Genomic DNA, 14120 nt, shown 5'->3' with positions numbered 1-14120 from the left:
AGTCTGATCCTGAGTTAAGCAGCATTTCACTCAGGGTAACCATGAAGGTGGCAGAACAGGGCTCACAGGAATCAGCTCAGTGGTTTATTTTTCTTCCTGAATAGGTCTTCGGGAATTTTTCATTTTGTGTACTCTCACCTGTTTGCTACACTAAGTCTTGACTTGGAATGGGTTTTTAAAACTTCACATATTAAGAAGAGTATTCACCACTCACTTTCAGGTCTTATTTTCATTGTCCATAATTATGAGAGCCTATTTTAAAATTACATCTTATCTGCAGATTATTATTGATATCTGCTGCCAGCAAGCATCCCATTCAGTATTTGATGATTAGTGCCTCTATTGAGGGATGCTCAGAACTCAATGGAAGCACCTTGTAAGGCTGAGGGCCAAGACTTGTTAAACTGAATCCCCCATACTTTTGAAGGAGGGTCTCCTTGACATTCTAAGGAGAGCTGTAGTCAAAAGGGAAGGAATAAATTTAATATGGTAGAAAAAGTACAGGATCTAATTAGAATTAGAGAACCTGAATTCAAATTCTAATTGATCTCTGAAACCCTGGATAAACCTCTCTGGAGCTCAGTTTCCTTCTCTATAAAACAAGGGGATTAAAAAAAATTAACCTCGAAGGTCTTTTCCAGTGCTTAACATATGATCCATGAAATTTTCTAAGGATAATCTTCTGACTGATAAATAGCCCAGCTGGGGTGCTGATTTCAGAGAATAGAATAGAAAGTTAGTGCTAGAAGAACCCTTAAAGATCTAGTTAAACCCATTCACTTTACAGAAGAGGAAACTGAGGCTCATTCAGATTGAGCATCTTTTTCAAGGTCCAAGAGCTAGCAAATGACAGATTGAGACTAGGGATAAGTAGTAATACGAACAATTTAAGTACTAACAATGAGAAAGCAGAGAGATCCCATTCTCACACAAAACCATAATTCACATAACTCATGTAATTGTTTTGTAAAAAGCTCTCCCATATCTTAAAGCGCTACACAAATGCTAGCTATGATCATCACTGTTATTTTTGTCCAAGGTTCTCCTTTTTAAGGGGACAATGTAGCTTTGACTACAGACGAGTGAGATTTTAGTTTCTTGCTCTCCACTGAGACTAGGTATCACAAGGAAGGGGATAAGAAGAAAAGGCAAGACATTTCCTACTGTCACTCCCATCTTAAGAAAAATTATTGCCCTATAAATGGTTAACACACTCCTATACTTATCTGTCTGGGGTTCTACCAAGTACAGAAAAATTGAACAGAAAATGTCCGTCTTCCTTGGTATAAATTCATGGTTTTTTCTACCCAGGTATCACCTGGGCCACCACATTTTAAAGGAGAGATGAGGAGCTAGAGAAAGGTACAAGGAGAGTAGTTAGGAGTGATCACAGATGAAATCAGGCCAAGAGGCAGCCATCCAAGAACAGTCAAAAGATATATAAAGATAAGGACAAAGCGGGGTTAAAAATAAAGTTCATAAGATCCCAAGGGGCAGGCAGAGGAAGCACCAACGTGTTTACCAAACCTGCAAAGGTAAGGGATGAGGGTCAGAGGAAGGGTTCCCTTTAAGGTCTGAGAGAACAAAATAATAATAATAATAATAATAATAATAGATGTAACATAACAAATTCTTAAATTCTACACAACATCTTACAGACATTATCTTATTTCAGTCAATTTAACCTACTGATTTCCCTTGTGACCTGCACAGAACTCCATGGAATCTTGAACTCTCTGGCCAGTCTATCCAGCATTTTTCTTGGCTGAATATATATAGCTATTATGAAAAATCTAAACTTCTATGCCTATAAAGGTTCTGTGCAGAATCTTTGGTCAGGAGGTCTATCTTCTATTGGGAGTTTACACTGCATTTTTGGCTAGGTGCATCTTTATAAGATATGGAGACACCCTTAAGTTTGTTACCAACCACAGCAGGTACCTCTACCAACATGAACTCGGAAATTCCTTTAACATATCACAACTTCTTGTCAATCCCCCTCTCTCTGTGCCTAATCCCCTTGAACAAGGATTCTCTGTCCTCACAGGGAATTCAAATTCCTCCATTCCTCTGTGCTCTTCCAGGCTTTCACTCCTATTCTCAAGAAACTTGAGTGACCCACTTCTCCTGGACACTGCCCTAAAACCATTATTCCCTGTCCTATTGCTACTCATGCCTCACCAACACCAGAACCTGGATTATTGTCACCTTGTACTCCTACTCATATGCTGCAAAATAGCAATTGTGCTGCCTGGGTTCACTAAGAATTTGTTACATCATCTGAACTGGATCCTCAATGAAGCAAGACAATCCTTTTATTCCCTACCTGATTCTCCATCCTACTCCATAAAGTGACTATTTCAAACCTAATCACACACATGGAGCCTCCCAGACCATCTCCTTCCCTACCCTCTTAGCCAACAATCTCACCTACCTTTACTGAAAAACAGGAGAGATCAAAATTCACTGTAAGTTAATTTCTTTTCCTCTTTTCCACATCTCACAAAATCAAAAATTATTCATGAATGTTTTAAAAATAAAAAGCTTTAATTAAAAAAAGAAACTGCAAATATATAGACACACATTATTGTTCTATAAAAAAGGACAAACAGGCTCATTTCAAAAAGCCTGGAACGATTTACATGAACTGATCCTTAGTGAAGTGAGTAGAACCAAAAGAATATGTTACACTAGCAAGATTATGTCATAATCAATAGTGATAGATTTAGTTCTTCCCAGCAATACAGTAATCCATGACAATTCCCACAGACTTGAAATGGAAAATGCTATCTGCATCCAGAGAGGGAACTATGGGGACTGAATACAGATCAAAACATACTATTTTCACTTCTTTTCCCTTCCTTTCCTTTTATTCTGACTTTTCTTTCAAAACATTACAAATATGGAAATGTGTTTTAAATGATTTTACGTGTATAATCTATATCAGACTGCTGTCTTGGGGGGAGGGTATAAGGTGGAGAAAAATTTTGAAATGTAATTGTAATGTACTTGTAATGTAATGTACATGTAATTGGAAAAATAAAATGCTATTGAGGAAAAAAAACCCAAAATATCTTATTTCTATATATATATATGTCTTCTCCCAATAGAATATAATGACTTTAAAGTCAGGAACTGTCATATTTTTGTCTTTGAATCTCCAGTGCATAGCATGGTATCTTTCACTTAGTAGATGTTTAATAAATGCTTATTAAGTTGAATTAAAGAAAAAAAAGTAGTCCTCTACAAAAAAAGCCTTTCTTGGGGTACCCTTAATTTCATCCCCCCACCCTCTCCAGCTTCCCCCAATCCCTCTTTCTTCCTTCCCTTCATCTATCTATTAATATATCTAAATTTTCCCCATCTACTCTCCAGAATCTTTTTGTTGTTGTTCAGTCATTTTTCAATTATGTCTGACTCTTTGTGAACCCATCTGCCATTTCCTTCTCCAGCTCATTTTACAGATGAGGAAACCAAGGTACATAAATTTAAGTGACTTGCTTAGTTAAGAGTCACACAACTAATGTCTGAGACTGAAATTTACTTAAGTCTTCCTGACCCCAAGCCCATTTCTCAAGCTCTATTGAATGCCCTCTAGATTGACCATTCCCTAAAGCTATTGTCCTACATCTCTCCTGCCTTTCTCAGCCACACTTCTAGGGGAAAAAAAAAAACTACATTTCTTGCCTCCAGTTCCTCTTATTCATTCAGTCAATTAATAAACATGTATTAAGAGTTTAATAAGTGGCAGGTACTAAGCTAAGCCTTAGAGATACAAAAAGAAGCAAAAGAGAATCCTGGCCCTCAGGGAGCTTACAATCAAATGGAGAGACTACCAGCGAATCAGCACAAAAAAGTTATATATAGAATAGATAGGAAGAAATAAAAAGAAGGTACTAGCCTTAGGAGGTGTTGCCAAAAGTTTCCTGTAAAAGATGGACTTTTACTTAGGACTTGGAGGAAGCCAGGAGGTAGAGATGAGGAAGAACATTCCAGGAATAGGGAACAGCCAAAGAAAATTCATGGAGTTGGGAAATAGTGTCTTGTTCATAGAGTGACCAGGAGGAGGGACAAAAAAATGTGACAGGGAGTAAGGTGTAAGAAGACTGGAAAGAAGAGAGAGGAAAGGTGAGGAGGAACGGCAAGGTTAGGTTATGAATGGTTTGGAATGCCAAACAGAGGATTGTGCATTGGATCCTGGACGTGATAAGTAGCCACCAGAAATTACAGAGTAGGAGAGTGCTGCACTTTAGGAAAATCACTTTGGTGGCTGACTAGAAGATGTACTGGAGTGCAGAGAGACCTGAGGCAGACAGACTCACCAGCAAGCTACTGAAATAGTCCAAGCATGAGTAGAAAATGGCCTGTATGAGGATGGCAGCAACTATCAAAAGTGAAAATATTTAAAAGATGTTGAAAAGGCTTTGGCATGGGATGGCAGATGGCATGAAATAAGGGGAGTGAATGATAAGATGACAGGAAAAAATAATGATGATTGTTGGAGGGGATGTGAGAAAACTGGGACATTGATGCATTGTTGGTGGAGTTGTGAACGAATCCAACCATTTTGGAGAGTAGTTTGGAACTATGCTCAAAAAGTTATCACTGTGCATACCCTTTGATCCAGCAGTGTTACTACTGGGCTTATATCCCAAAGAGATTATAAAGAAGGGAAAGGGACCTGTATGTGCACGAATGTTTGTGGCAGCCCTTTTTGTAGTGGCTAGAAACTGGAAACTGAATGGATATCCATCAGTTGGAGAATGGCTGAATAAATTGTGGTATATGAATATTATGGAATATTACTGTTCTGTAAGAAATGACCAACAGGATGATTTCAGAAAGGCCTGGAGAGACTTACACGAACTGATGCTGAGTGAAATGAGCAGGACCAGGAGATCATTATATACTTCAACAACAATACTATATGATGACCAGTTCTGATGGACCAGGCCATCCTCAGCAACGAGATCAACCAAATCATTTCCAATGGAGCAGTAATGAACTGAACCAGCTACTCCCAGAGAAAGAACTCTGGGAGATGACTAAAAACCATGACATTGAATTCCCAATCCCTATATTTATGCCCACCTGCATTTTTGATTTCCTTCACAAGCTAATTGTACAATATTTCAGAGTCTGATTCTTTTTGTACAGCAAAATAACGTTTTGGTCATGTATACTTATTGTGTATCTAATTTATATTTTAATGTATTTAACATCTACTGGTCATCCTGCCATCTAGGGGCGGGGGTGGGGGGGTAAGAGGTGAAAAATTGGAACAAGAGGTTTGGCAATTGTTAATGCTGTAAAGTTACCCATGCATATAACCTGTAAATAAAAGGCTATTAAATAAAAAAAAAGAAAAGAAAAAAGAAAGAAATAAGGGGAGTGAGAGACAGTAAGAAGTTGAGGATGACACCTAGATTTCCAGCACTTGGATTCTCTTCATTTTCCTACTTACCTGACCAGGTCTTCCTGCCCTCTGAGTATAACCTCAAAATGCTATCCAGGGCCCTCTCCCCTTCTCTCTCAGTAAGGTTAGTGATCACACCGACACTGATGAATGTCAGATCACTACACCTTAGTCCAGGCTATCCCCTTGAGCTCCAGGTACATTCATTAACTAAAGGACATTTCAAACTGTACATCTCATAGGCATCTCAAAGTCAAGAAATCAAATCCATAACTAATCATCCCCCAAAACTATACCTCTTCCAAACTTTCCTATTTCTATCAAACACATCCCCATTATCCTTCTAGCCACCCAGTTCCCAATGCTATTATCCCCTATTCCCTTATATCAAATGAGTTGTCAAACCTTGTCAGTTCTATCACCACTTTTCTCTAATCCAACTCTGTCTCAACTAAAAAGAGCAACATTGGTTCACATCCTCATTCCTTTTCACCTAGACTCCTACAATAACCTCACATTTAGCTTCAAGTCTCCCCTTCTACCAATCTATATTCCACACAACTGCCAAAGTCATTTACCAAAAATGTACATTTCTCCATGTCATCCTGCTTCTCAAGAAACTAGAGTGGCTCCTCATTGCCTCCAGGATCTACTAGAAACTACCCTGTTTGGCATTCCAAGATCTTCCTGGCTTACTTTTCAGGCTCTAATATATACACACTAGAGCCCGAGCAGACAGGCCTAATGATCACAGGAATATAGATCTGGAAATGAAAGAGCCCCAAAGGCCATCGAGTCCAACCCCCTCCTGCTACCAAATGAGGAGATGGAGGCTCTAGCAGATAAAGACACTTACCAGAGGCTGCTAAGTGCTAGAGATGGCACAGGAACCCAGGTTGTCTTACTGCCTTCTTGTGATATTCCCTCTCCCATCTGGAGCTTTTAAAGTGGATGTCCTGCATGGCTGGCACCTGTCCTTACTTCCTTCAAGGGTCAGCTCACATGATATCTTTACAGATTTCCCCAGCTATCAGTGCATTTCCCCCAAAGTTATTCTGAAATGATTATATACCTAATTTGCATGTACCTAACTATATATGAACATGTCTTTTCTCAATAGACAATAAGAATGTCCAAGGCAAGGACAGTCTCAATTTTTACTTTGTATTTCCAGCATGTAGGACAATGACTGGCATATAGTAGGTACTGAGTCTCAAGCAAAGTAAGGTAGATACAAAACATTATAATTGCCATTTTATGGATGAAAAAATTGAAGTTCAAAGAGTTGCCCCAAATCACATAACTAGTAAATTTGAAAGGCAGGTTTATACATAGCACTCATCTGCTGCAAAGTCCTTTTTCATGCTTAATCTTTATCATACTCCTGTGTTAAAAACTGAAAATATAAATAGATTCCAAAAGGTTTAGATTTATTTATGAATGATATATCCATGATGAATTACTAAAGAAAGCCGAGATATCTTGTGGTATGTCTCTTATCTCTGAGGAGACAAAAGATAAAAACATGTCTCCCCCACTGACCAGGAACACCTGTCAGGCATTAGATTCCTGGGCTTAGTGATCCAGGGGCTGCTTCCAGCCTTCTGTTCCATTACTGTGGTTGTCTGGAGGCCAGTCTGCAGGCTGAAGCTTTAATAAATGTCTAATGAATACAGAGGTTACATGGCCAAGGTCCTACGGCTAGAGAGTAACAGAACAAAGACTAGAACTCAGATCTCTAATGACTTGATACAGGTTTCTTTTTCAGATGGCCACCCCCATGACCAATGCTAACACAAGACAGGGCAATCAGAATAAGTGAGACTGTTGCTTATCCAAACAAACAGTGGCTCCTCCAACACCTGAGCTTTTGTTCTACAGGCAGATTGGCTCACTAACCTCCATGCTTTGCCCCCACAAAGGGCAGCATCCCGCTGGAGACATCTGGTGCTCTTTGACATAAGCCCCCATTCTCTAGTTGAAATATTGGCTATCAGCTAAAATGTAATACTTGGCCAAGGGGAAAGGTCAATCTGGGGCTAGGGGATTTGGCCTATCTTCACAATAACAAATTACATTTCTATTGTACTTTATGATAGAACACCTTACAGACATTACCTTATATAAGCTTCATAGTCTACCAGGCCAATGGTCCAGGAAACAAAACCTTCAATTTGGAATCAGAGGATCTGGGTTTGAATCCTGCCTTGGGCCCTTACTATCTATCTGTATGACTTTCAAAAAGTCACTGCTAACTTCTTGGGGTCTCAGTTTCCTCATGTGTAAAATGAGAGGGTGGGAGTAAACAACTTCTGTAAATAACCCCTCGAGCTCCAAATCAATTATCCTTTGATAGGTAGTACAAGTATATTATAGATAAAGTTTTATCTTCATTTTACAGAAGAAACCAAGGATCAGAGATATAAAGTGACTAGTTCAATATCACAAATAGCTAAGAAGACACAACCAGAACAAAGCCAAGTCTCTTGACTGAAACACTAAACTATTCTGAGTAGTAAGTAAATGGCCCATTATGGATGGGTCCCAGTCATGCTTCACATCCTGCCCCAGCCAAGTTCTTACCGTTCATCTGCTCAGAAGACCCTGCCCTTGAGGTCTGAACTTTCTCTGTTCTTGAACTTCAGCTCTGGGGCCCTCAATGTCCAAACTAGTGAATGTGTCTCATGGCTCCCTGAATTCAGGCCATGCTTTGTAATCCACCTGAGCCACTCCTGACATCCACCTTTTCTCTGCATCTTCCCATCCCACTGGCTTTATACATCTGGAAACTGGACTGCTATTAATACTAAAAAGACCACGTCAATCAATTGCCTATGGCTCCACTCACTATCCCTGTGACTTCCCAAACCCAAATATCTCTCTCCCCAATATGTGTTCTTTGCCTATAAGAAATAAGACCTTTAAAGTTAGGGACTATCTTTGCTTTTGTATTTATATTCCTAGAGCGCAAGACAATGCTTAGAATATGGCAGGAGCTTGATAAATATTTTTTTCATTCATTTATTATACTTGTATGAAAGGGTATTCAAAAAAAGGCAATTTTCACAAATTATTGATTCCAAAAAAAAAAATCTCAATAAACAATGTAAACTAAAAGATCCACCAAAAAAACAAAAACAAAAACAAAAAAACAAAAACAAAACCTAAATTGAACAACGTAATTATAACAACCAATCTTGGTCCCCAAAAAAGAATTAAGAAAATAAAAATGTACTTTCTGCCCATTGATATAATGGTTGATTATATGGAATTTTTTTTCTCTTTTTTTTAATCTTTGTTGCAAGAATGACTTGTTGGGTAGAGAAAAGGGAAAGAATATATTTAGAAATGACAATGAAGTAAAAACAAAAGATATCAATAAAAATATTTTAATCCTTACAAATTCATGTTTTCCTGGTGTATACAAACATAATCATAAAACAACAAGAAAGCAAACTTCTTCATCTATGGCCTGCTCTCCTGATCTTCCATGAACCTTCACTGATTCACCCAGCTTGATCCCAATACAAAACTACACATACACACACACACACACACACACACACACACACACACACATATAAACGTTAAAGGATCTTACTTTCCCATCCAGGTGGCATGGCTTTCAGGGAGCCTGGGAACAAACAGGATAGATTTTCCACAGTCAACATCAATGACTCCAAAGCAGCCTGGCTCCGTGACACCAAAAGCCCAGTGAAAGAAGGATTCCTAGGGTAAGGAATGAGGGCAGAATATTAGTTACGGAGTGAGTCAGCCCAGACCAGCACAGAAGCACACAGTGACAAAAACTCTCTTCGTGTTGGGCTGAACACCCTCCACATTCAGCAGACTGTTAAGAGCTAAAAGCACGCTCTCATTTTAAAGTTATTCAGTCAACAAATATTAAGCACTTTCCCCACACCAGGGACTAGGTGAGGCTTGGAGGGCACCAGCACAGAATGAAAGGCCTGCACCCCCATTCTGTCTGGAGCGCAGAGAGGTGAGCACCTCAGGTCTAGAATGAGGCTATTCTTGTTACCCTTTCCAAAGCCTACTTCTCCGTCAAGGCCTACTTCAAACTCCTTTTCCATGAAGCCTTCTCCTAACCAATGAAGCCCTAAGGAATGACTCTTTCCTTTGGAAATCCTCTGGTCTATACTATACACTTGGCAATCAATCCCATACTGCCTTCGAACATCTAAACTGATACCCTATTGAATAGCAATGGTAATGTTTTTGAGTGTTTCTAGGCCTTAGGAAAGTAAAAAATAAGTAAGAGTTGATGTTTAAATAAAAGCTCTTAAGATTTGCAAAGCAAATATATTCCATATAATATCTAGATTTCTCAACTGGACTTGCCACTACTTAGCTGTATGATTTTGAATAAGTGCCTCAACCTCTCTGATCCTGATTTTCCTCATCTATAAAATAAGGAGGTTCAATGATCTTTCACAGGAGCTGGTACAAAGATAACAGAGCTTGGAAAACAATTCAAAATGCATAAGGATAACAATATAAATGGAAAGAATAGCATCAAAAATCAAAATAATGCTACAGAATTATAACAAGCAAGTGAAGAGATAAGAAAATGCAGCTTCCTTCCTCTTTGCAGAAGGACAAGGTATGTACTAACAGTTACTGGCTGATGGGCTGGTAAGTTTTTCTAAGCTGCTTTTTTCCCCCTTTTCTTTTTTATTCTTTACCATGAAGGCTGGTTCTCTGGATAGGGAGAAAGGAAGGAATATATTTGTTAATGAAGGTAATACAAAAAAAAAAAAAAAAAGTCAATAAGAAAATTTAAATTTGAAAGTAATTATTTTGTTTTTAATTTGTATTTCATAATAATAATAATAGCTATCATTTAAATAGCAATTTAAGGATTATAAAGCATTGTACAAATATTACCTCATTTTATCCTCAGGACAACCATGGAAGGTAAGTGCTGTTATTGTCCCCATTTTGCAGATGAGGAAACTGAGGCAAAGAGATTAAGTGACTTGCCCGGGTCATACAGCTAGGAAGTGTTTGATGCTGGATTTGAACTCAGGTCTTTCTGATTCCAGGCCCAGAATTCTATCCATTACATAACTGTTTTGCACTCAGTAGGAATATAAAAGATGTTTAAAAAGTTGCTAAGCTCTGCAAGGGGTATATCTTATTCCTCAACATCTCTCCCAAAGAACAGCTAATTTCAGTCTTACACCGTGTCCATACCTATCAATATGTGGCAAATATTTGAAGACTATTGCATTGACACAAATCCATTCTCAGCTTATAAAAGAAGATGCAACAAAATGTGGAGCTTCCTGCTAGTGTGCTTTTTTGATTTGCATACATGAAACTATTTCACAGAACAATTTTTCTACTTAAATTTCTACCATCTCTCTCCAGTCTCCATCAAAATCACCAGCAATAGGAGCTCTCATAGCTTTTGGCCATAAATGCTAGGGGAATAAACTTTTTAAATGTATAGAAATAGGGGAGTTTCTGATTTAAGATAATTTTTGCACATTATCACTAAGTATATACTCAGCTGAAAATGAAACTAAAATATTGGAAAGGTAAAATTTGTGCAAGAGTCAATAATCTTTTCTTAGAAAAATCATTTAATGGAATGCCCAAGCTTACAGCTATTAAAATGGATGAATGACAGTCCAGAAAAGATCTCCAAAAGCCAAAGTACCTGGCAATTAGTTCTCCAAAAGAGTTCTTTTTCATAGCATTATCTAATACTTACTGAGCTGCAGCAATGGACCATGCTGAACAATCCCAAGAGCAGACAGTACACACTGCAAATGTAAGGAGTCCAGGAGCCAAGAGTTGCTGCTGGCTTCCCCTGGAAGGTTAGGGCTAGGAAGGTCCTTAGAGACCTTAGTGCAATATCTCATTTTACAAAGGATGAAACTGAAGCCCAGAAAGAACTTTCTCAGCATCTGACCCGTCCTTGGCGTAGGCGCTGTTTGGTCCACACAAGCCATGCCCATAGCAAATATGTGATGATCAAAGAAGGCTTTGAAGACATTTGTATTTAAATCACCTGCCTAGGCAGGTTTAAATATGGCCTTTTCTAAAGGCAAAGCAATATAATGAATCCCAGAACATTAGTCTATACCTGAGTATATATACTATCATACAACGTCTCAGTGTTGGAAAGATACTTCAAGGCCATTTAATCCAATTTTGGAGTTCTCTCTAAAATATACTCCCTTATGGATCATCAAACTTTTCCTTGAAGCACTCTAATAAGGAAGAACTTACTGTCTTCCAAAGTAGCCTGTTCCTCTCTGGAAAAGCTTGGAACCCTTTAACATCAAAACTAAATTTGAGTCTTCCTAATTCCTTCTTACTTTGCCATCCAGAGTAAAGTAGAATAAATGTAACTCTCTTCCATGTGACACCAACTACAAGGGTATGGTTATTCCACCAGTTTCAAATCCACCAATTTGTACTACCACCTATTTCACAAGAGTAGAAGAATAGAAAAAGGTGAGATTTTTCATCTGAAATGTGAGCTCCAATTCAATAAGTAATATAAATGCACTCAGAATCAGCTGGATGCTGGAAACATACATTAGATATGTGGTTATCGGGAGTGCAGCATAGGATACTGAGGCTTTGACATAAATGACCTTTTCAACCCAGAAATACCCAAAAGACAAATTAGACCTAACCTCCCCTACTCACCTGTCGGAAAAGAACCCCAGTATCCGTGCAGTACCTATTCGTGTCCTCCCCTCCCTGCAGGAGGACCAAAGAACATTTCTGCACAGCTGGGTTCTTCCTTAGACGATCACATAGACGTTTTCTATTCAAGGAGAAGAGAGCCACTGGTACTCTCAGGGTTTCCTTTCCCAGCCAATATGCAGATCTGAAAAAAAGGTAAGCCATCCCAGTTACTTAATCCCAGTTACTTCATGTGTCATGACTCCCCTAACCACCTAGTTTCAACTCCATGGAACAAGATGTCCCTCCCAGGGCAAGCTCTTTACTGCTAACCTCACCACCCAGCTACTAACTCAAATCTCCCTTTGTCTCCTCTCCTGATGGTGTGGAGGGTAAGACCAAACTCCTCCCAAAGCCTTCTGCCCTTACAGAGGGCAGAAACAAAGTTTTTTTTTTCCTTTTTATTTTTTTCCCTTTTATTGAGGGCAGGTTCTGTTTTCTTAATAATGGTATCCCTAATGCTTAGCAGAGTATCTAGCATATTTATACCGTGTTTCCCCGATAATAAGACCTTCCCGAAAATAAGCCCTCCTCTTACTGTGTAAGATTCCTCTAAAGTAATCCCTCCCCCGAAAATAAGCCCTATTGAGATTGCTACTGTAGTGAAGGTGATCGCAGGCGCTACACACTACAATACGGTACCCTCTGTATGCACCGTCCCCCCCACCCACCCCCCCCCACCCCGTGAAACGCATGCCCCCGCTCCAAGCTGCATCCATCCAATCAGAGCTGCAGCAGTGAGCGAGTCATCCTGTTCTTCCCCAGTGATTTGCTTGTTGGCGCCATTGAGAGCAGTGCCAGGGAGGAGAGCTAAGGCAGGACAATATAAAAACCTGGTGTGTAAGCAGGAGTGAGGGGGCATGATGGAGGATAAAAGAAGAACTCAGGAGGCATCATGGAGGATAGAAGGAGCACTCAGGGAGCATGATGGGGTTAAAACATTATTGAGGGGCATGATGGAGTGAAAAGAAGGACTGATGGTCATAATTTCATTATTCTGTCTATTTTGACCCCCAGACATGAGTACAAAAAGGAAGAGCTATACTGTTGAATACAAGAAAGCAATTGTAGAGGAGTCACATGGTGAGAATCTTGCAGTTTTCTGTAAAGAAAAACTTTTGGATCTTCGAATGGTCAGAAAATGGAGAGCAGATTATAATAACCTCAATCAACAGGTGGATGAGGGAAAAGGGAAAAAGTGCAGGTCTGGATCAGGTCGGCAACCCTTATATCCTGACTTGGAGATCCTCATTGGTGAATGGATTGCTGACAGGAGAGCAAAGGCCTTGGTTGTGCTGTCAATGTTCATTAAAATAAGCCCTCTGGTGTTTTTCTGTCCAAAAAATAATAGACAGTGTCTTATTATCGGGGAAACACGGTATGTGCTTAATAAATGCTTATTGGATGGGATGGCATATAATACCAAATATATACAAAGTAAAAACTAAATGTGGTGAGCAATATGAACAGCTGGAGATACTAAGAAAGATCTTGAGTAAGAGATGTAATGCTCAACCTGAGCCTTGAACAAAGATGGGAAGGAGGTACATTTGCAGCACCAGGGAGAGTCAGCCAGTATAAGGGCTATAAGAAATGGAATGTAAGCAAGAAACAAAAAATAGGATATGATACAAAAACAAACCTGGAAAAGTAGGCCGCTTTGTAGCCAGATTGTTAAATCCTTAAATGTCAAACAGGATACTTTGTATTTTATCTTAAAGGCAAGAGGGAGACGTTGGTGCTTTTCCTCAGAAGGTATTGGCAGAAGGTATCTGGGTCTTAACCAATACTGTCTAATTATTATAAGATACCACATACTCTCTCTAACCTAAAACCTAAAGATACCATTAGTATGTACTGAGCACCTATTACACTACCTAGAAATCAATACAGAGAAAACTAAATGTCTGTAGAACACATTTCATCCAGTTTATAGCACACAGTTGGACAGATGGTCTAGCAGTTAGTCCCTCAGTATATT

The 14120-nt window shown here is 39.1% G+C and overlaps 1 protein-coding gene across 1 annotated transcript in view; it reads right to left on the bottom strand.

Moving 5' to 3' along the window:
- The window catches only part of PEPD (peptidase D), a 251936-nt gene that overhangs the window by 221261 nt on the left and 16555 nt on the right, over positions 1-14120 (bottom strand). The window contains exons 2-3 of the mRNA XM_031954371.1: positions 12101-12284; positions 9018-9145 (exon numbers count right to left, since the gene is read on the bottom strand). Of these exons, the coding sequence (XP_031810231.1) occupies positions 9018-9145; positions 12101-12284 (312 nt within the window). The remainder of the gene's footprint in view (positions 1-9017; positions 9146-12100; positions 12285-14120) is intronic.

This window comes from Sarcophilus harrisii, chromosome 2, assembly GCF_902635505.1.
Source record: "Sarcophilus harrisii chromosome 2, mSarHar1.11, whole genome shotgun sequence".
NCBI classification, from domain to species: Eukaryota; Metazoa; Chordata; class Mammalia; order Dasyuromorphia; family Dasyuridae; genus Sarcophilus; species Sarcophilus harrisii.
Note: the sequence above shows the minus strand (reverse complement) of the source record. Positions and strands in the feature narration are given on the sequence as shown.